We start from the raw sequence: 20,570 nt of genomic DNA, 5'->3' as shown, positions 1-20,570 counted from the left end.
TGGCATTGGTACCCGGCTGGGATGGACACCTGGCATTGGTACCCAGCTGGGATGGACACCTGGCACCGGTACCCGGCTGGGATGGACACCTGGCTTTGATACCTGGCTGAGGATGGACACCTGGCATTGATAACCTGGCTGGGATGGACACCTGGCACTGGTACCTGGCTGGGATGGACACCTGGCATTGGTACCCAGCTGGGATGGACACCTGGCACCTATACTGGGCTGAGGATGGACACCTGGCATTGATACCCGGCTGGGATGGACACCTGGCACTGATACCTGGCTGGGATGGACACCTGGCACCGGTACCCGGCTGGGATGGACACCTGGCACTGATACCTGGCTGGGATGGACACCTGGCACTGATACCTGGCTGGGATGGACACCTGGCAGTGGTACCGGGCTGGGATGGACACCTGGCATTGGTACCTGGCTGGGATGGACACCTGGCATTGTACCGGGCTGGGCTGGACACCTGGCATTGGTACCCGGCTGGGATGGACACCTGGCATTGATAACCTGGCTGGGATGAACACCTGGCACTGGTACCCAGCTGGGATGGACACCTGGCAGTGGTACCGGGCTGGGATGAACACCTGGCATTGATACCTGGCTGGGGATGGACACCTGGCTTTGATACCTGGATGAGGATGGACACCTGGCACTGGTACCCAGCTGGGGTGGACACCTGGCACCAGTATCCAGCTGGGATGGACACCTGACATTGATACCTGGCTGAGGATGGACACCTGGCATTGGTATCTGGCTGGGGATGGACACTGGGCACCAGTACCTGGCTGGGCACGGACTCCTGGCATCAGCACCCAGCCTGGGGACAGGACTGCAACGCTGGTACCTGCCCTGAGGACAGCAGTGTCACCCCAGTGCCCAGCTTGGGGACAGCAGTGTCACCCCAGCGCCAGTGCCCACCTTAAGGACTGTCACACTGGCACTGGGACCCGCCTTGGGGACAGGATTGCCACACTGGTACGTGCCCTGGGGACAGCAGTGTCACCCCAGTGCCTGGCTTGGGGACAGCAGTGTCACCCCAGCACCAGTGTCCACCTTGGGGACTCACACGCTGGCACTGGTGCCCAGCTGTGGGGACAGGATTGTCACTGTCACCTGCCCTGGGGACAGGGCTGGCACCGTGGCACCGGTCCCGCCCTGGTGACACCGCTGTCCCCAGCCCTGCCCCGGGCCGTGCCACCGTGTCACCCCTTGGGTCACCGCCCCCGCCCTCGGTACCGCGTCCCCCTGGCGGGACAGACTTGGGGACACTCCCGGGCCCTGGGCGGTGACCCCTCGGGACGTTTTTTTGGGCTGATTTCGGGTTTTTCTCCCTGACAATTTTTCTATCTCCACCCGCTCCCTCCGTGTCCCTTTCCCAGGGCTCTGTCCCCACCCTGCCCTGGCTGTTTGTCCCCTCCCTCCCCGCCTGTCTCCCCCTGCACGCCCCCCTCCCCTTTTGTATAACCCCCACCCCAGTGTAATTTATTTGTTACCGAAATATATTTATTTGCTGTAAATACGTGAGTATTTTTATATTAATAATAAAAGGACTTCCAAAAAAAACCAAAAAACGAACCAAATCCTGGGGTTTTTCTCTCTCTCTCTCTCTCTCTCTCTCTCTCTCTCTCTCTTTGCAAAGCGACGCTCGCGGAGGTTCTGGGGGGTTCTGGAGGAGTTTCGGGCTCCCCCCGCGGTGCTGAGCTCATGGAAAAAGCTCCAGCGGGGCTAAAAAAGGACAAAGCGGAGCCGTTCCCAGGCGGGGGGGCCGGGCCGGGCTCCCCCTCCCCTCCCCGGATGGCGGGGTCAGCGCGGGGGGTCCCCGGGGAGCCGCTGCTGGGAACGGCGCAGGAAACGGGACCGGGGGGCTGGGAACGGGCTGGGAAATGGGGCTGGGGGTGGGGGGGTCTCCGGGACACCCCAAGATCGGGGTGAGGAGCCCAGGGACCCCCATAGCGGGGACGGGGACCCCCATTGCTGCTGGGACCCCATAAGTGTGTGGGGGTGACCCCTGGGAACGCGGGGTGGTGGAAGATGGGAGGGAGCCTTGGGACCCCAGAACTGGGCAGGGAGAGCCCTGGGACCCCCATAAAGGGGAGTTGGAGCCCTGGGACTGCCATTGCTGATGGGGGGGGACTTGGGGACCCCAAAACTGTGGTGGGGAGGGGAGTGAACGAGCCCCGGGTCACCATTGAGGGCTCAGAGCGGCCGCTAGCGCCCCCCGGCGGCGGCACCGGGGCTCTGCGGGCGGTGCCTTCGGCCCTTTTCGGCTCCTTCGGCCTTTCCCGGCCCCTTTTCGGCTCTTTCCGTCTTCACTCGGCCCTTTCCGATCACTTCGGCCCTTTCCGCCTTCCATAGTCCCTTCCCGATCTCGTTCGGTCGTTTCCGTTCTCATTCGACTCTTTCCGTCTCTCCTCGTCCCTTCTCGTCCTCGCTCGGCCATATCCGCCTCTCCTCGTCCCTTTCCGTCCCCCCTCGGCTGTTTCCGTGCCCCCCGGTGCCGCCGGTGCCATGGCCGGTGGTCGCCGCTCACCGCCCGCTCCGTGCTGCCCGGGCCGGGAGGCGATGCCCGCTCCGTGCTGCCCGGGCCGCGTGGCCGTGCCCAGCGTGCACCAGAGCCTGTCCGAGATGGACTTCGAGCGGGGTCCGGGGGGCTCGGGGGCGGGGGGCTCCGGGCCGGGCTTACCGGTACCGGCGGAGCTCAGGGGGCTCCGGGCTGGGGCACCCGGTACCGGAGGGGCTCCCAGGGACTCTGGGCAGGGCTTGGGGTAGCGGAGGGGCAAGGGCAGGGCTGGAGCACCGGTACCGGCCGCGCACGTGGGGAGGGGTTGGAGCAGCGGTACCGGTACCGGAGGGGCACGGGCAGGGCTGGGATGGCGGTACCGGAGGGGCACGGGCAGGGCCCGGGCTCCGTCCCTGGCTGAGGCGGCTCCGGTGCCCGCAGGGATCTGGGCAGCGGCGCGGGACGGGGACGAGGCGCGGCTGCTGCAGCTGCTGGAGCGGAGCGGGGACCCCGCGGAGCGCGACCTGGCGGGGTACACGGCCCTGGTACGGGGACACGGGGACACGGGGGACACGGGGATCCCACCCGGTACACGGCCCTGGTACGGGGACACGGGGGACACGGGGATCCCACCCGGTACACGGCCCCGGTACGGGGACACGGGGATCCCACCCGGTACACGGCCCTGGTACGGGGCACGGGGGTCCTGACCCGGTACATACCCCTAGCATGGGGGTACGGGGGTCCCGGCCCGGGGGTCCCGGGCAGCCGGACCCCCGCCCACGGCCCGGTGCCCGCAGCACTACGCCAGCCGGAACGGGCACCTGGCCGTGTGCCGGCTGCTGCTGGAGCGCGGCGCCCCGTGCGACGCCCGCACCCCCGGCGGCGCCACCCCGCTGCACCGCGCCTGCTACTGCGGGCACCGCGCCGTCACCGAGCTGCTGCTGGAGCACGGCGCCGACCCCGCGGCCACCGACAGCGACGGCAGAACCGGCCTGCACAAGGTGCGGGAACCGGGGGGGGCACGGAGGGATCCCCTGTACCCGGTGGGGGCACGGAGGGATCCCCGTACCCGGTGGGCGGGGGGCACAGGGAATCCCCCTGTCCGAATTGGGTGGGAGGGAGCACAAGGGGATCCCCCTGCCCAAAGTGGGAGGGGGCACAGGGGTTCTCCTCTCACAGGGCGGGTGGGGGGCTCGGGGTGTCCCCCCTTGCCCATGGCAGTGCCCAGAGTGGGTGGGGGACACAGGGGGTGAGGGGGAGCAGACAAGGACCCCTGTAGCCGGTGGGTGGGGGGCACAGGGAATCCCCCTGCCCAAAGTGGGTGGGGGGCACATGGGGATGCCCTTGCCCGAACTGGGAGGGGGGCACAGGGGGATCCCTGTACCAGGTGGGTGGGGGGGGGCACATGGGGAATCCCCTGCCCGGACTGGGTGGGTGGCTCGGGGGTCCCCGTGCCCACCCCCCCCGGGGGTGACAGCTCTGCCCGCCCCCCAGGCCGCCGAGCAGGGGCACCGGGAGCTGTGCGCGCTGCTCCTGCGGCGCTGCCCGTCCTTGGCCGCGCTCCGCGACGCGCGGGGCCGCAGCGCGGGGGACGGGGCGCACCCGGCGGTGCGGGACCTGCTGCGCCCCTGACAGATCCCGATCCGGCTCCGCGTTTTCTGTGTTCCCCAGCACGCCCCGCCCACTGCCCGCCCTCCAACCAATCACCTCCCGCCTCGCTCTCCCCGCAGCCAATCACCGCCCTCGATATTCACAGGGGGCGGAGCCTCGCCGTGTAAACAACCCCAATGTGGGGGGGATTTAAAGGCGCCGCGTCCTTTAAAGCGGTCCCGGTTCTCGGCACCGGGACCCCCCGCGCGGCACCGAGCACAGCCAGGTACAGATATAGAATCTTTATTAACCCATCTGGCAAAAAAACCCCCTCCAAAAACCCCATGAAATCAAATTCCACGGTTGGTTTCACAACCGAGGGGGGGGGAGGGAGGGGGAGGGGCAGAACCGGGAGGGGAGGCCCCGCCCCCCCGCCCCTCCCCAAAAATACAAATCAAACCTGAACAATAAATAGGAATTCCCGGGGTCGGGGGAGGAAAAGGAGGGGTTTGCATAGAGGAAGATTTAATAAAAAAGGTTTTTTTTTTTTTTTTTTTTTTTTTTTTTGTTTTTTTTTTCCTGGCTTATTATTAATTATTAATTATTATTATTATTAATTATTATTATTATTATTATTACTAAAATCTCCCCGCGGAAGGAGCTAGGAACTGATCGTCGAGATGTGATTAACAAAAATAATTCAACCTTCTCCCAATAACTTACAGGAGTTCACCCAGGGGGAACTTTTGTGCTTATTTTTGTTTTTTGGGGTGGGGGGTCCCGGGGGGTTCTGGGGGGACCCTCAGCCCCCTCCTGCCTGTACAACTTTGGTCACTAGCGCTGTGTCACCCCAAAATCCACACCCTAAAGTGGAGACCCCAAACCCAGACATTGAAATCCAGATTCCAAAGTCCAGACCCTAAAAAACAGACCCCAAAATCCAGACCCCAAAATCCTGACCCTGAAATGTAGACCCCAAATCTAGGTCCCAAAATCCAGACCCCAAAACCCAGGTCCCAAAATCTAGACCCCAAAATCCTGACCCCAAATCCAGGTCCCTAAATTCAGACCCTAAAATGGAGACCCCAAATCCAGACCTTGAAATCCAGATTCCAAAGTCCAGACCCTAAAAAACAGACCCCAAAATGTAGACCCCAAATCTAGGTCCCAAAATCCAGACCCCCAAAGTCCAGACTCCAAATTCCAGACCCTAAAATCCAGATCCCAAAATCCTGACCCCAGAGTCCAAAATGGAGACCCCAAATCTAGGTCTCGAAATCCAGACCCCAAAATCCTGACCTGAAATCCAGGTCCCTAAAATGGAGACCCCAAAATCCAGATCCCAAAGCCCAGACCCCAAATCCAGACCCTAAAATCCACATTCCAAAATCCCAATCTCAAAACCCAGACCTCACAATCCTGACCCCAAAATCCCAAATTTGTCCCCACGTCCCCCGGAGCCCCCCGGGCCAGCGGGGAAAGGGGGGTGGGTGTGGGGAAGGGGCTGGGATTGACCCAGGGGACCCCAAAAACACCCAGAGGGGCTGGGATTCCCATCCCAGGACACCCCAAAACCCTGCAGGAGACCCCAAAGGGATGAATTCTCAAAATGCTACAGGAAACCCCAAAGGGATGGAATTCCCAAAATCCTGCAGGAAACCCCAAAGGGATGGAATTCCCAAAATCCTGCAGGAAACCCCAAAGGGATGGAATTCCCAAAATGCTACAGGAGACCCCAAAGTGTTGGAATTCCCATCCCAAAATGCTGCTGGAACCCTGAGGGGCAGGGATTCCCATCCCAGGGATCCCAAAGGAACGGGATGTCCATCCCAGATTTCTTGACAGGGTCAGGATTTCCATCCCAAGGGTCCTGGCAGGGTTGGGTTGGGCTGGGATGTCCATCCTGGGGGATCCTGAAAGTGTTGGGGCTCCTGGAAGGTTTAGGATGTCCATCCCATAATTCTTGGAAGGTTTGGGATGGATCCTGGAAGGTTTGGGATGTCCATCCCAGATTCCCTGGAAGGTTTGGGATGTCCATCCCAGGGTTCCTGGCAGGTTTGGGATGGTTTGGGATGTCCATCCCTGGATCCTGGCAGGTTTGGGATGGGTTGGGATGTCCATCCTTGAGCTCCTGGCAGGTTTGGGATGGATCCTGGCAGGTTTGGGATGGGCTGGGATGGGTTGGGATGGGTTGGGATGTCCATCCTGGTTCCTGGCAGGTTGGGATGGATCCTGGCAGGTTTGGGATGGATCCTGGCAGGTTTGGGATGGGTCCTGGCAGGTTTGGGATGGGTTTGTCCATCCCTGGTTCCTGGCAGGTTGGGATGGGTTGGATTGTCCATCCTGGTTCCTGGCAGGTTGGGATGGATCCTGGCAGGTTGGGATGGGTTGGGGTGTCCATCCCTGGTTCCTGGCAGGTTGGGATGGATCCTGGCAGGTTGGGATGGGCCGGGACGTCCATCCCGAGGGTCCCCAGGCCGGCAGCCCGAGAGACCCCGAGCTCCCTGAGCCGTCGGCGCCGCGCCGGCAGAGCCGCCGTGGCTCCAAATCCGTCCAGCCTGGAGAGGCAGAGCCAAGCCCAGCTGCTGCAGCCCCTGCAGCCCCTGCAGCCCCTGCAGCTCCTGCAGCTCCTGCAGCCCCTGCAGCCCCTGCAGCCCCTCCGGCTCCTGCAGCCCCTCCGGCCGCGGCGGCGCCGTTCCTACCGGGCAGTCCGTGCGGGCGCGCCGTGCCGCGGGCGCGCCGGGGCCGGGGTCAGATGGAGTTCTCCAGCCCGCTGTGGTTGCTGCGGCGGCTCAGGCAGTTCCTCTCGTTGAGCAAACTCGTGGTTTCGTCGGCCGGCGCCGCCGGCTCCGCCTTGTCCGGCGCGCCCGGCTCGGCCCTGGGGCCGCCGCTGTCGGGGGACTGGGGACAACTGTCCATGCGGGAGGCCAGCAGCCCGTTCTGGTACTCCTGGCGCGTGATCTGTGCCGGGAAACAGCCACGGTGCCGGGCAGAGCGCTAAGGGCCGGGGCTCCCATCCCAGAATGGTCTAAGGGACCCCAAAGGGCCGGGGCTCCCATCCCATAATAGTCTAGGGGACCCCAAAGGGCCGGGGCTCCCATCCCATAATGGTCTAGGGGACCCCAAAGGGCCGGGGCTCCCATCCCATAATAGTCTAGGGGACCCCAAAGGGCCGGGGCTCCCATCCCATAATGGTCTAGGGGACCCCAAAGTGTCGGGGCTCCCATCCCATATTGGTCTAGGGGACCCCAAAGGGCCGGGGTTCCCATCCCATGATAGTCTAGGGGACCCCAAAGGGCCGGGGCTCCCATCCCATAATAGTCTAAGGGACCCCAAAGGGCCGGGGTTCCCATCCCATAATAGTCTAAGGGACCCCAAAGGGCCGGGGCTCCCATCCCATAATAGTCTAAGGGACCCCAAAGGGCCGGGGTTCCCATCCCATAATAGTCTAAGGGACCCCAAAGGGCCGGGGCTCCCATCCCATAATAGTCTAAGGGACCCCAAAGGGCCGGGGCTCCCATCCCATAATGGTCTAGGGGACCCCAAAGGGCCGGGGCTCCCATCCCATAATGGTCTAAGGGACCCCAAAGGGTCAGGGTTCCCATCCCATGATAGTCTAGGAGACCCCAAAGGGCCGGGGCTCCCATCCCATAATAGTCTAGGGGACCCCAAGGTGTCGGGTTCCCACCCTAAAATGGTGCATGGATGGGATTCCCAACCCAGGATGGTCTAGGAGACCACAAAGGGATGGAATTCCCAAAATGGTCTGCGAGACCCCAAAGTGTCAAGATTCCTATCCCAGGATGGTGCATGGATGGGATTCCCACCCCAAAACGGTCTAGGAGACCCCAAAGTGTTGGGATTCCCACCCCAAAATGGTGCATGGATGGGATTCCCAACCCAGGATGGTGCATGGATGGGATTCCCACCCCAAAATGGTGCATGGATGGGATTCCCACCCCAAAATGGGGTATTTGATGGAATTCCCATCCCAGAATTGTGTAGGACACGCTGAAGTGTCAGGATTCCCATCCCAGGATGGGTAGGAGACCCCAAAGTGTCGGGATTCCCATTCCAGAATTTTGCAGGAGCCCTGAAGAACCCACAACTCCCACCCCAAATCCAACCCCGACAGCGCCACCCCGACCCCAAAACACCCTTGGGGGCTGACCCCAAACCCCACAGTACACTGGGGGTGACCCCAAACCCCATTGGGGGTGACCCCAAACCCCACAGTACACTGGCGCTGACCCCAAACCCCACTGGCGTGACCCCCAAACCCCACTGGGGAGTGACCCCAAACCCCACAGGACACTGGGGGTGACCCCAAACCCCACTGGGGTGACCCCAAACCCCACTGGGGATGACCCCAAACTCCACTGGGCTGACCCCAAACCCCACAGGACACTGGGGCTGACCCCAAACCCCACTGGGCTGACCCCAGACCCCACTGGGTGACCCCAGACCCCACAGGACACTGGGGCTGACCCCAAACCCACTGGTGTGACCCCAAACCCCACTGGGGATGACCCCAAACCCCACAGGACCCTGGAGGTGACCCCAAACTCCACTGGAGGTGACCCCAAACCCCACTGGAGCTGACCCCAAACCCCACTGGGCTGACCCCAGACCCCACTGGGTGACCCCAGACCCGTGATCCCAGACCCCACTGGGTCACCCCAGACCTGTGACCCCAGACCCGTGACCCCAAACCCCACTGGAGGTGACCCCAAACCCCACTGGGTGACCCCAGACCCCACTGGTGTGACCCCAGACCCGTGACCCCAGACCTGTGACCCCAGACCCGTGACCCCAAACCCCACTGGGGCTGACCCCAAACCCCACTGGGTGACCCCAAACCCCACTGGGTGACCCCAGACCCCAGTGGGTGACCCCAGACCCGTGACCCCAGTCCCAGCCCGGTTCCCTGTGCCATGGGCTCGCTGACCTTGACGAACTGCAGGTCGCTGAGCGCGCGCACGCTGAAATCGGCCACGTAGGGCGCGCTGAGCTGGGGGTTGCTGCCGCTGACGGGCGACGAGCCCGACTCGGAGCGCTCGTGGTAACTGAGCGAGGCCGAGCGGTTCAGGCCGCTCACGTGCGACGGCGAGCGCGTGTCTGCGGGGAGCGGCGCGCTTAGGGCCGGGTCTGAGCCGGCTTAGGGAGGGATTGGGGTCGGGCCGGGTCTGACCGGGGCTTAGGATCAGCCTCGGGTCTAACCCGGCTTAGGGAGGGCTTGGGAACTGCCTCGGGTCTAACCCGGCCTTAGGGAGGGCTTGGGGTCAGCCTCGGGTCTAACCCAGCTTAGGGAGGGCTTGGGGTCGGGCCAGGTCTAACCGGGGCTTAGGGAGGGCTTGGGATCAGCCTTTAGCCCAACTCAGCATTAGGGAGGGCTTGGGATTGGTCTCCTGCCTAATCCTGAGTTAGGAAGGGCTTGGGGTCGGGCCGGGTCTAACCGGGCTTAGGAAGGGCTTGGGGTCGGGCTCGGGTCTGACCGGGCTTAGGGAGGGCTTGGGGTTGGGCTCGGGTCTAACTGGGGCTTAGGGAAGGCTTGGGATCAGCCTTTAGCTTAACTCAGCATTAGGGAGGGCTTAGGATCAGCCTCAGGCCTAATTCAGTGTTAGGTAGGGCTTGGGGTCGGGCTCGGGTCTAACCCAGCCTTAGGGAGGGTTTGGGATCAGCCTCGGGTCTAACTGGGGCTTAGGGAGGGCTTGGGATTGATCTCCTGCCTAATCCTGAGTTAGGAAGGACTTGGGGTCAGACTCAGGTCTAACCGGGGCTTAGGGAGAGCTTGGGATGAGCCTCGGGTCTAACTGGGGCTTAGGAAGGGCTTGGGATCGGCCTCAGGCCTAATTCAGTGTTAGGAAGGGCTTGGGATCAACCTCCAGCCTAACCCAGAGTTAGGAAGAGCTTGGGGTCGGCCTCAGGTCTAATTCAGTGTTAGGAAGGGTTTGGGATGAGCCTTTGGTCTAACTCAGCATTAGGAAGGGCTTGGGATTGGCCTCAGGCCTAATTCAGTGTTAGGAAGGGCCTGGGGTTGGCCTCGGGCCTAACCTGTGTTAGGAACGGCTTGGGATCATTCTCCAGCCTAACCCAGCCTTAGGAAGGGCTTGGGATCGTTCTCCAGTCTAAGCCGGCGTTAGGAAGGGTTGGGATTGTTCTCCAGCCTTTCCCACCATTCCCCAATCCTGGATTTTCTCCCCACGGATCAACCCTGAAGGGCACCCACCCGAATTTGGGTTTTCAGCACCCCGTTCTAGAGGTAGGAGGGGTTTCTGGAATTCACTTGGGTTTCTGGAATTGCCTCGTGGAGGTTTAGGTTTAGGTTTAAGGTTTAGGTTTAAGTTTAGGTTTAGGTTTAGGTTTAAGGTTAGGTTTAGGTTTAAGGTTTAGGTTTAGGTTTAAGGTTTAGGTTTAGGTTTAGGTTTAAGGTTAGGTTTAGGTTTAAGGTTAGGTTGAGGTTTAGGTTTAAGGTTAGATTTAGGTTTAGGTTTAAGGTTAGATTTAGGTTTAGGTTTAAGGTTAGATTTAGGTTTAAGGTTAGGTTCAGGTTTAGGTTTAGATTTAGGTTTAAGGTTAGGTTTAGGTTTAGGTTTAGATTTAGGTTTAAGGTTAGGTTTAGGTTTAGGTTTAGATTTAGGTTTAAGGTTAGGTTTAGGTTTAGGTTTAAGGTTAGGTTCAGGTTTACGTTTAGATTTAGGTTTAAGGTTAGATTTAGGTTTAGGTTTAAGGTTAGGTTTAGGTTTAGGTTTAAGTTTAAGTTTAAGTTTAGGTTTAGGTTTAAGTTTAGGTTTAAGGTTAGGTTTAGGTTTAGGTTTAGGTTTAAGTTTAGGTTTAGGTTTAGGTTTAAGGTTAGGTTTAGGTTTAGGCTGGGACTGTACAAGTTAAACTGCTCCTACCAGGGCAGGTTTACCAAGAATCCCATGAACCCCAAACCCTGAAATCGGCCACTCGGACACTGCTCACCCAGGACACGGACGGGCCTCAGAACTCTGGAATCCCCCATTCCCAGGGACCCCAGGAGGGTTTTGGGGGGCTCACCAGCTCCAGGAGGGGGGCTCAGAGCCATCACCCCGTAGTAGGAAAACGCTCCCGCCTCGAACTTCATGCACTCCTTGCCAGCCTCCACCTCCACCTTGCCCTGGCAGGGGGGAAAAAAAACCAAAAAACCCACCATGAGTGCACGTGCAGGTGCCACGGGGTGGGAACTCCCAGGGGAGCGCTGCTGGCAGCACCTGCAGGATGAGGATGAAGTAATCAGCCGGTTTGTTCTTGCAGTACAGGAAGTGCCGCGGCGATTTCTTGTTCTCCTCGTCGAACTTCAGCTCCTGGATGACGTCCGAGTACTTGAGCAGCCGCAGCAGGATCTTCTCCGAGATGAAGTTGGGGGTGAAGAGAGTCACCTCTGGAGAGGGGTGGGGGAAAGGGTCAGAGCTGGGGTTAATCCCTCCAGGTGAGAGGGAACTCCCATCCTGGGATGGTCTAGAGAACCTTGGGGCTGGAATTCCCATCCTGGAGTGTTCCAAGAGGCTCTTGGGACAAGGATTCCCATCCTGGGATGGTCTGGGGGATTCAAAGGGCTGGAATGTCCATCCTGGGATGGTGTGGGAGATACAAAGGGCTGGAATGTCCATCCTGGGATGGTCTGGGGGATACAAAGGGCTGGAATGTCCATCCTGGGATAGTGAGGGAGACCCCTGGGACCAGGATTTCAATCCTAGAATGGTCTAGGAGACCTGTGGGTCTGGAATTTCCATCCTGGGATGATCTAGGAGGCCCTTGGGGTTGGAATATCCACCATAGGATTGTCTAGGAGACCCTTGTGACCAGGATTCCCATCCTGGAATGGTGTGGGACACCCCTGTGACCAGGATTCCCATCCTGGGATGTTGTGGGAGACCCCTGTGACCAGGATTCCCATCCTGGAATGGTGTGGGACACCCTGTGACCAGAATGTGGAGTGACCAGGGGGGACACAGTGACTTGCTGAGCTCTCTGAGGTGCCCTGAGGCCGATGCCCAGACTGACCAGTGGACAGGAAGCGATGGGCAGCCAGCAGCAGCTGAGGGGACACCTTGACCTTGAGCTCGTTGTCGGGGTCCTTGAAGGCCGAGAAGTCGCGGCGGTTCTTCTGGTTGCACACCCGCTTCCTGCTGCGGTTATCGACTGCGGGGGAGAGGGTCAGCCAGGCCACGGGGAGTGGGGAGGGGTCACAGCCAGGGACCCCCACGGGGAGTGGGGAGGGGTCACACCAGGGCCACGGGGAGGTGGGGAGGGGTCACAGCCAGGGACCCCCATGGGGATGTGGGGAGGGGTCACACCCAGGGCCACTCAGGATCCCCCCACAGGGATCTGGGGAGGGGTCACACCCAGAGCCCCCCCACGGGGATGTGGGGAGGGGTCACACCCAGGGTCACTGCAGGACCTCCCTTACAGGGATTTGGGGAGGGGTCACACCCAGGGTCACTGCAGGACTTCCCTTACAGGGATTTGGGGAGGGGGTCACCCCAGGCCCCCCCACGGGGATTTGGGGAGGGGTCACACCCAGGGCCACTGCAGGACCCCCCCCACAGGGATTTGGGGAGGGGTCACACCCAGGACCTCCCATGGGGATTTGGGGATGGGGGTCACACCCAGGGCCACTGCAGGACCCCCCCTATGAGGATTTGGGGAGGGGGTCACACCCAGAGCCCCCCCACGGGGATGTGGGGAGGGGGTCACCCTAGGACTCCCCACGGGGATGTGGGGAGGGGTCACACCCAGGGCCCCCCACAGGTATTTGGGGAGGGGTCACAGCCAGGGTCACTGCAGGACCCCCCCTATGAGGATTTGGGGAGGGGTCACACCCAGGGCCCCCCACGGGTATTTGGGGAGGGGTCACAGCCAGGGTCACTGCAGGACCTCCCTTACAGGGATGTGGGGAGAGGTCACACCAGGGTCACCCCACAGGGATTTGGGGAGGGGGTCACCCCAGGCCCCCCACGGGGATTTGGGGAGGGGGAGCCCCCAACCCACTGTAGGTGTCGGACTCGTCCAGGATCTCGGATTTGATGATCTCCTCGATGACGTCCTCCAGCGTCACCAGCCCCAGCACCTCGTAGAAGGGGTCGCCCTCGCCCTCGTTGTTCACCTTCTGCACGATGGCCAGGTGGGACTTCCCTGGGGACAGCCCTGGGGGTTGGCACGGGGACACGGCGCCCTGCGTGTCCCCTGGGGGTCCCCTGGGGGTCCCCTGCGTGTCCCCTGGGGGTCCCCTGGGGGTCCCCTGGGGGTCCCAGCCATGGGATGTCACCAAAATGTCCCAGCCCTGGGATATCCCAGCCATGGGATGTCCCCAGAAAGTCCCAACCATGGGGTGTCCCAGCCCTGAATGTCCACAGGGTGTCCCTAAGATGTCCCAACCATGGGATGTCCCCTGGGTGCCCCTGAGACGTCCCAGCCCTGGGATGTCCCTAAAATGTTCCAGCCAAGGGATGTCCCCAGAATGTCCCCACCTCACAATGTCCCCAGAATGTCCCAACCATGGGATGTCCCAGCCCTGAATGTCCTCAGGATGTCCCCAGAATGTCCCAGCCCTGAATGTCCTCAAGGTGTCCCCAAGATGTCCAAACCATGGGATGTCCTCAGGGTATCCCAACCATGGGATGTCCCCTGGGTGCCCCTGAGACGTCCCAGCCCTGGGATGTCCCTAAAATGTCCCAGCCATGGGATGTCCCAGCCATGGGATGTCCCAGCCCTGAATGTCCTCAAGGTGTCCCAACCATGGCATGTCCCCTGGGTGCCCCTGAGACGTCCCAGCCCTGGGATATCCCTAAAATGTCCCAGCCATGGGATGTCCCCTCAATGTCCCAGCCCTGGGATGTCCCCTGGATGTCCCAACCATGGGGTGTCCCAGCCCTGAATGTCCTCAGGGTGTCCCCATGATGTCCAAACCATGGGATGTCCCCTGGGTGCCCCTGAGTCCCAGCCCTGGGATGTCCCTAAAATGTCCCAGCCCTGGGATGTCCCCAAGATGTCCCAACCATGGGATGTCCCCAGGATACCCCTGTCTTGGGATGTCCCCAACATGTCCCAGCCACAGATTGTGCCCAGGATGTCCCCAACCCTCAGACGTCCCCAGAATGTCCAAGCCATGGGATGTCCCCAGGATATCCCTGTCTTGGGATGTCCCCAGGTGTCCCCAGGGTGCCCCAGCCCATCCCATCCCTCCCTGGAGCAATAAACTCATTAAAACCTAAACGAGCCCTTGGGCTGGGTGCTCGCTCCCAGAGTAATGACACTAATTAAGTCCCAGAGTAATGACACTAATCAAGTCTGAGCTCACTCCCAGGGTAATGACACTAATTAAATGACAAGGGAAAATCTCCTGGGAGGAGGAATTTTACTCCTTGTCCCAAAATCACAGGGAAAAATCTCCTGGGATGAGGAATTCCACCTGTTCTGTCCCAAAATCACACAGGGAAAATCTGGGATGAGGAATTTTGCTCCAGGGAGAGGAGCCACGTGGAAAATTGCACCCAGAGGATTGGTGTCCTTACCCTGGGGAAACTGAGGCACTTCCCTGACCTCATCCCAGAAAAAATCCACTTTTCCTGGATGTCCTGACCTCATCCCAATCCTGCCCTGCACTCTTTAATTCCAGACCCACAAGCTCCTGGTCACTGTGGGAAAAGCTGATTTTAGGGAAAGGCACCTCCCAGATCCCTTTTTTTTCCCCCGTCCTCTTTCAGCCACAGCACTGGGAAAAGGTGTTGCCTGGAGGAGTAAAAAAAAAATAATTTTCTCCAGGGGTTGTTTCCCCTGTTTCCTCCTCTCTCAACCACAGCACTGGGAAAAGGTGGTGCCTGGAGGGGATAAAGAAATGTTTTTATCCCAGGGGTGTTGTCAGGGCCAGCTCAGCCCCTTTATGGCCAGCAGGGTGGGGCCAGGTGAGGCGGCCCAGGTGAGTCAGGGATGAGCACAGGGAGTGGCTGAGGCAGGGCTGGGGTCACTGAGGGGGGAACTGTCACCCCAAGGGCACCACCTGTGACATCCCCACGGCCCTGGGCACAGCTCAAACCCCACAATTAGCACAGCCAGCTAATTATCCCTTCTGCATGCATCTCCTGCCTCTGATCCAGGTCCTGACCTGGGCAATGAGGTCCCAAATCCACTGGGAAAACTCCTGGAACAAGGAATTTTGCTCCTTGTCCCAAAATCACATAGGAAAATCTCCTGGGATGAGGAATTCCACCTGTTCTGTCCCAAAATCACACAGGGAAAATCTGGGATGAGGAATTTTGCTCCAAGGAGAGGAGCCACGTGGAAAATTGCACCCAGAGGATTGGTGTCCTTACCCTGGGGAAACTGAGGCACCTCCCTGATCTCATCCCAGAAAAAATCCACTTTTCCTGGAGTGTCCTGACCTCATCCCAATCCTGCCCTGCACTCTTTAATTCCAGACCTACAAGCTCCTGGTCACTGTGGGAAAAGCTGATTTAAGGGAAAGGCACCTCCCAGATCCCATTTTTTTCCCCCTCCTCTTTCAGCCACAGCACTGGGAAAAGATGTTGCCTGGAGGAGTAAAAAAAAAATAATTTTCTCCAGGGGTTGTTTCCCCTGTTTCCTCCTGTCTCAACCACAGCACTGGGAAAAGGTGGTGCCTGGAGGGAATAAAAAAAAAGATTTTATTTCCCCTTTTTTCTCCTCTCTCAACCACAGCACTGGGAAAAGGTGGTGCCTGGAGGGGATAAAGAAATGTTTTTATCCCAGGGGTGTTGTCAGGGCCAGCTCAGCCCCTTTATGGCCAGCAGGGTGGGGCCAGGTGAGGCAGCCCAGGTGAGTCAGGGATGAGCACAGGGAGTGGCTGAGGCAGGGCTGGGGTCACTGAGGGGGGAACTGTCACCCCAAGGGCACCACCTGTGACATCCCCACGGCCCTGGGCACAGCTCAAACCCCACAATTAGCACAGCCAGCTAATTATCCCTTCTGCATGCATCTCCTGCCTCTGATCCAGGTCCTGACCTGGGCAATGAGGTCCCAAATCCACTGGGAAAACTCCTGGAACAAGGAATTTTGCTCCTTGTCCCAAAATCACGTAGGAAAATCTCCTGGGATGAGGAATTTCACCTGTTCTGTCCCAAAATCACACAGGGAAAATCTGGGATGAGGAATTTTGCTCCAGGGAGAGGAGCCACGTGGAAAATTGCACCCACAGGATTGGTGTCCTTACCCTGGGGAAACTGAGGCACCTCCCTGACCTCATCCCAGAAAAAATCCACTTTTCCTGGAGTGTCCTGACCTCATCCCAATCCTGCCCTGCACTCTTTAATTCCAGACCCACAAGCTCCTGGTCACTGTGGGAAAAGCTGATTTTAGGGAAAGGCACCTCCCAGATCCCATTCTTCCTCCTCTTTCAACCACAGCACTGGGATAAGGTGGTGCCTGGAGAGGTGAAAAAAAAACCCAAAAAAAACCCAGCCCTGCTAATTCCCAGCTGAGAGGAATTTGTGGGGCTCACCTCCATAACCCAGCCTGGCAAATTCCCGGCTCCTGAGCCGGTGGTGGAAAAAGAAAAACAGCCCCAGGCTTTGTGGCCGGAAGGAAGGAGGGAGGTTAAATCCCTTAATCAGGGGAAAGCCGGGATAACTCCAGCCCCAGCAGCAACTCTGCTCTGGTTTTTTGGGATGGCACAGCATCTCCCAACCCTTCCCCCCGTTCCTGCCTGCGGGAGGGGTTCAGGAATCCCGAAATGTCCCGGGAATGTGGCACAAAGCTCTGCCCGAGCCTCCCGGCAGCGAAACAGGAGCCGCGGGGTCACAGCTGCCCGGCAGCTTTTCCTTCACCCCGCCTGATGCAGCAGCTGCAAAACCTCGGGGAAAGACCCTGGCAAGGGCAAATCCCACCCCGCAGCTTTCCTGCATCCCCATCCTCCTCCTCCTGCTCCCGTTTTTTGGGATGGAGCCCGCAGGAGGGAGCCAAACCCAAATTAAGGAGCTCAGAGATTTTCCAGCACTTCTCCAAAAAAACCTCCGGGGCTAATCATTAAAAACAAGGAGCATGGAAACATTCCCGGCAAAGGAAAGCTCCAAATCCAGGAAATCTGGGTCGGGACTAAAGTTTGATGACCCCCTGATGTGTGTCACTCATTCCCTTGGGATCCTGAGACCCCTGGCACGGGCAGCTCCAGCTCTGGAGAGCAAAACCCCCCTGGAATTTTATTCTCAGCCAGAAGGAAGGAAGCAGCACTTCCAAGACCCCTCCTCACCCTTTTTGGACTCCTCCAGCAAATCTGGGTCGGGACTAAAGTTTGGTGACCCCCTGATGTGTATCACTCATTCCCTGGGGATTGTGGCCACTCCTGAGACCCCTGGCACGGGCAGCTCCAGCTCTGGAGAGCAAAACCCCCCTGGAATTTTGCTCCCAGCCAGAAGGAAGCAGCACCTCCAGGACCCTTCCTCATCCTTTTTGAACTCCTCCAGCAAATCCAGGAAATCTGGGTCGGGACTAAAGTTTGGTGACCCCCTGCTTGTCCCTGATGTGTGTCACTCATTCCCGTGGGACCCCTGGCACAGGCAGCTCCAGCTCTGGAGAGCAAAACCCCCCTGGAATTTTATTCTCAGCCAGAAGGAAGGAAGCAGCACTTCCAAGACCCCTCCTCACCCTTTTTGAACTCCTCCAGCAAATTTGGGTCGGGACTAAAGTTTGGTGACCCCCTGATGTGTGTCACTCATTCCCGTGGGATCCCTGGCAAGGGTATCTCCAACTCTGGAGTGCAAAACCCCCCTGGAATTTTTACTCCCAGCCACAAGGAAGGAAGCAGCACCTCCAGGACCCCTCCTCACCCTTTTTGAACTCCTCCAGCATGGCGTCCAGCTTGGTGTCGTGGAAGACGACGTGCACGGGGTGGTTGTAGAACTTGGTGATGGTTTTGAGGGGCGTGCAGTCGTCGGGGTCCACGAAGGCCAGGTCCTTGACGTAGAGGATGTCCATGATGTTGGACCTCTCGTCCTCGTACACCGGGATGCGGGTGTAGCCGCTCTCCATGATCTCGGACATGGTGTTGAAGTCCAGGATGGCGTCGCTGTTGATCATGAAGCAGTTCTGCAGCGGGGTCATCACGTCCTCCACCGTCTTGGTGCGCAGCTCCAGCGCTCCCTGGATCATGTTCAGCTCCTCCCTCACCAGGTCGTTGTAGGGCTCCGTCACCTTCAGCATCTCCACCAGCTTCTCCCGGTTGTAGACGGTGCCGATCTCCTGGCCCAGGATGCAGTCCAGCAGCTTGCTGATGGGGTAGGACAGCGGGAACGTCACCAGCATGAAGAACTTGGTGACCACGATGGTGTTGGCGCCCACGGCCAGCCCGTGGCGCGAGCAGAGCGCCTGCGGCACGATCTCCCCGAAGATGACGATGCCGATGGTGGAGGCCACCACGGCGCCGATGCCGGAGCCGATCAGGTCGTCCAGCAGGATGGTGAGCGTGGTGTTGACCAGCACGTTGCCCAGCAGCAGCGAGCAGAGCAGGTAGTTCCCTTTCCTGCGGATGGGCTCGATCCTGCGGGCGTAGCGCTTCTCCTTGTCGGTGCCGCAGTTCTGCACGATGCGCAGCTCCATGGGGTCCAGCGCCATCAGGCCCAGGTTGAGCCCGCTGAACATCCCCGACAGCACCAGCAGCCCCGCGATCAGGATCACCTGCAGCCACAGCGGCAGCAGCGACTTCTTCTCCTCCAGCACCAGCACGTGCCCGTCGGGGCCCTGGTGCGGCAGCCAGGGCTGCCCGGGCCGGCGCTGCGAGCACAGCACGTAGGTCTTGGCGCGCTCGTCCTTGCGCAGCGGCTGCACCCAGACCCGCAGCAGCGCCGAGGTGTCGCGGGGCTCGGCGGGGCCCGGCCGCACCACCAGGTCCTGCGAGCGCTCCTGGCACGTGGCGTTGCCGCTCGAGGCGTTGCCGCCCGGCCGCAGCTCGGCGAAGGCCACGCGATCGGCGGCGCCCGGGCCCAGCCCCAGCCCGTAGAGCCGCAGCAGCGCCACGCTGCCCTCCATCAGGCGGATGGGCCCGCGGGCCGCCCCCTCCGCCGCCGCCGCCGCCGCCACCGGCGCCGCGGGCTTGGTGCTCTCCTCCAGGCGCAGCCCCAGCACCACGGTGTCGGCCGCGGGCACGGCGCCGCCGGGCAGCGCCAGCAGCAGCAGCAGCGGCGGCAGCAACGGGCCCGGGGCCAGCGGGGTCCCCCCACAGCCGCCGGCGCTCCCGCCGCCGCCGCCGCCCGCCGCCATGTTGGGCACTGGCGGGAGCGTCACGCACGGCGGACGCGCCCACGCGGTGACGTCACGCGAGGAGGCCACGCCCCGCCCCCGCCGAGCGGCGGGCGAGCCGCCTCCCCCGGAGAGGCCACGCCTCCAAAGGGTGACGTCACGCTGGGCACGCCGTGGAGGGGGCAATGAGGTCACGTCTATGGGTGACGTCACCTATAAAGCACGACCCCGCAGACGGCAGCGACAGCGCGGCCGCGCCACAGAAGAGCCACGCCCTCCCCGTTGCGTCACATAGGGACACGCCCCCCTCTCACGGTGTGTAGTAATCATGGCCGCGCCCCATCGGCGAGACTCTCACAGGGATACACCCACAGCCGTGACGTCACAGACAAGACCACGCCCCAGCTCACTCGTCCGGCCGCACCCCCTGTGTTACCCCTTTGATGTGACGTCACACCCCCTGGGCTCCGTCCCGCAGCAGGGTGAAGCGGTCTGGGGGGAGGGGGAAATGCTGCGGTGACGTCACCGTTAAGACCACGCCCCCTCTGAGGGAGTCACACGGCTGGCCACGCTCCCGGGGGGGGGCGCAGACAGGGACACGCCCCTCGCGACTCCGGATTTATGGCCACGCCCAGGACAGCACATACGACACGCCCCTTTATGACATCATGCAATAAAACAGGACGCACATATGACCACGCCCCCTCTGTGACATCACCCACTCCGCCCCCGGAGTGTCCCACTCTTGGCCCCGCCCCCAGCCCGCGCCTTAAAGGGGCCGATGGTGTCCCGGCTTCGGGGGTGAGCCCAGGGAATGGGACTGGGGGCGCTGGGACCTGGTGGGGTGCGGAATCAGGTTAGAGGATCTGTGGGAACACCACGATCCGGGGGAATCAGGGTCTGGGCGGGGGAATGGGATCCACTAGGAGTTTGGAGAGGGGGGGCACCAGACCTGGAATGGCACGAGAACCTGGAGGGCATCATGATCGTGAAGAGCACCAGAACCCGGGCTGGTACCAGTACCCCGGGGTGGCACCAGATCCCCGGCTGGCAGCAGCACCCCGGGGTGGCACCAGGAGCTCTGAGGGGCCACTAGGACCCAGGAGAAGGGGGTCACCCAGCCCAGCGGCGGCTGCCATCACCCGGCACGGAACTACATTACCCATCACCACCCTCGCGGTTGCAGTTGACAGACAGCTCAGTTGACCAATCACTGCCCCAGTTTCGC

General features: G+C 60.6%; 2 protein-coding genes and 1 long non-coding RNA gene across 8 annotated transcripts; 1 reads left to right on the top strand and 2 right to left on the bottom strand.

The window, feature by feature from the left end:
* Positions 1–17: 17 nt before the first annotated feature.
* LOC130261999 (uncharacterized) lies at positions 18–1,621 on the bottom strand. Of its 6 annotated transcripts, none has more exons than XR_008842043.1 (4): positions 1,062–1,621; positions 634–1,029; positions 135–452; positions 18–102 (listed from the first exon to the last, which is right to left on the bottom strand). It is a non-coding gene; the product is annotated as an uncharacterized LOC130261999 (long non-coding RNA). The 6 variants fall into 6 exon arrangements; XR_008842044.1 differs by having other exon boundaries at positions 725–1,029; XR_008842046.1 differs by having other exon boundaries at positions 22–89; positions 152–452.
* A 279-nt stretch (positions 1,622–1,900) lies between these two features.
* Positions 1,901–4,663, top strand: ANKRD39 (ankyrin repeat domain 39). The gene is made up of 4 exons (XM_056508735.1): positions 1,901–2,659; positions 2,960–3,063; positions 3,319–3,522; positions 4,016–4,663. The coding sequence occupies exons 1-4, from the start codon at positions 2,527–2,529 to the stop codon at positions 4,151–4,153; spliced, it is 579 nt and encodes a 192-aa protein (XP_056364710.1). The 5' UTR covers positions 1,901–2,526; the 3' UTR covers positions 4,154–4,663.
* Positions 4,664–6,825: 2,162 nt separating this feature from the next.
* Positions 6,826–19,480, bottom strand: CNNM4 (cyclin and CBS domain divalent metal cation transport mediator 4). Its single transcript, XM_056508631.1, has 7 exons — positions 17,935–19,480; positions 13,127–13,270; positions 12,140–12,277; positions 11,347–11,516; positions 11,153–11,252; positions 9,060–9,229; positions 6,826–7,072 (listed from the first exon to the last, which is right to left on the bottom strand). The coding sequence occupies exons 1-7, from the start codon at positions 19,361–19,363 to the stop codon at positions 6,863–6,865; spliced, it is 2,361 nt and encodes a 786-aa protein (XP_056364606.1). The 5' UTR covers positions 19,364–19,480; the 3' UTR covers positions 6,826–6,862.
* Positions 19,481–20,570: the final 1,090 nt, after the last annotated feature.

This window comes from Oenanthe melanoleuca, chromosome 22, assembly GCF_029582105.1.
Source record: "Oenanthe melanoleuca isolate GR-GAL-2019-014 chromosome 22, OMel1.0, whole genome shotgun sequence".
Lineage (NCBI taxonomy): Eukaryota > Metazoa > Chordata > Aves > Passeriformes > Muscicapidae > Oenanthe > Oenanthe melanoleuca.
Note: the sequence above shows the minus strand (reverse complement) of the source record. Positions and strands in the feature narration are given on the sequence as shown.

Excerpts from the sequence above, each read along its gene's own strand:
- ANKRD39 (XM_056508735.1), top strand. The coding sequence starts at position 2,527 with ATGGCCGGTGGTCGCCGCTCACCGCCCGCTCCGTGCTGCCCGGGCCGG. Across the intron at positions 2,660-2,959 it reads CGAGATGGACTTCGAGCGGG|GGATCTGGGCAGCGGCGCGG; the intron begins GTCCGGGGGGCT and ends CGGTGCCCGCAG. Across the intron at positions 3,064-3,318 it reads TGGCGGGGTACACGGCCCTG|CACTACGCCAGCCGGAACGG; the intron begins GTACGGGGACAC and ends CGGTGCCCGCAG.
- CNNM4 (XM_056508631.1), bottom strand. The coding sequence starts at position 19,363 with ATGGCGGCGGGCGGCGGCGGCGGCGGGAGCGCCGGCGGCTGTGGGGGG. Across the intron at positions 12,278-13,126 it reads GGACGAGTCCGACACCTACA|TCGATAACCGCAGCAGGAAG; the intron begins GTGGGTTGGGGG and ends TCTCCCCCGCAG. Across the intron at positions 11,253-11,346 it reads ACTTCATCCTCATCCTGCAG|GGCAAGGTGGAGGTGGAGGC; the intron begins GTGCTGCCAGCA and ends CCCCCCTGCCAG.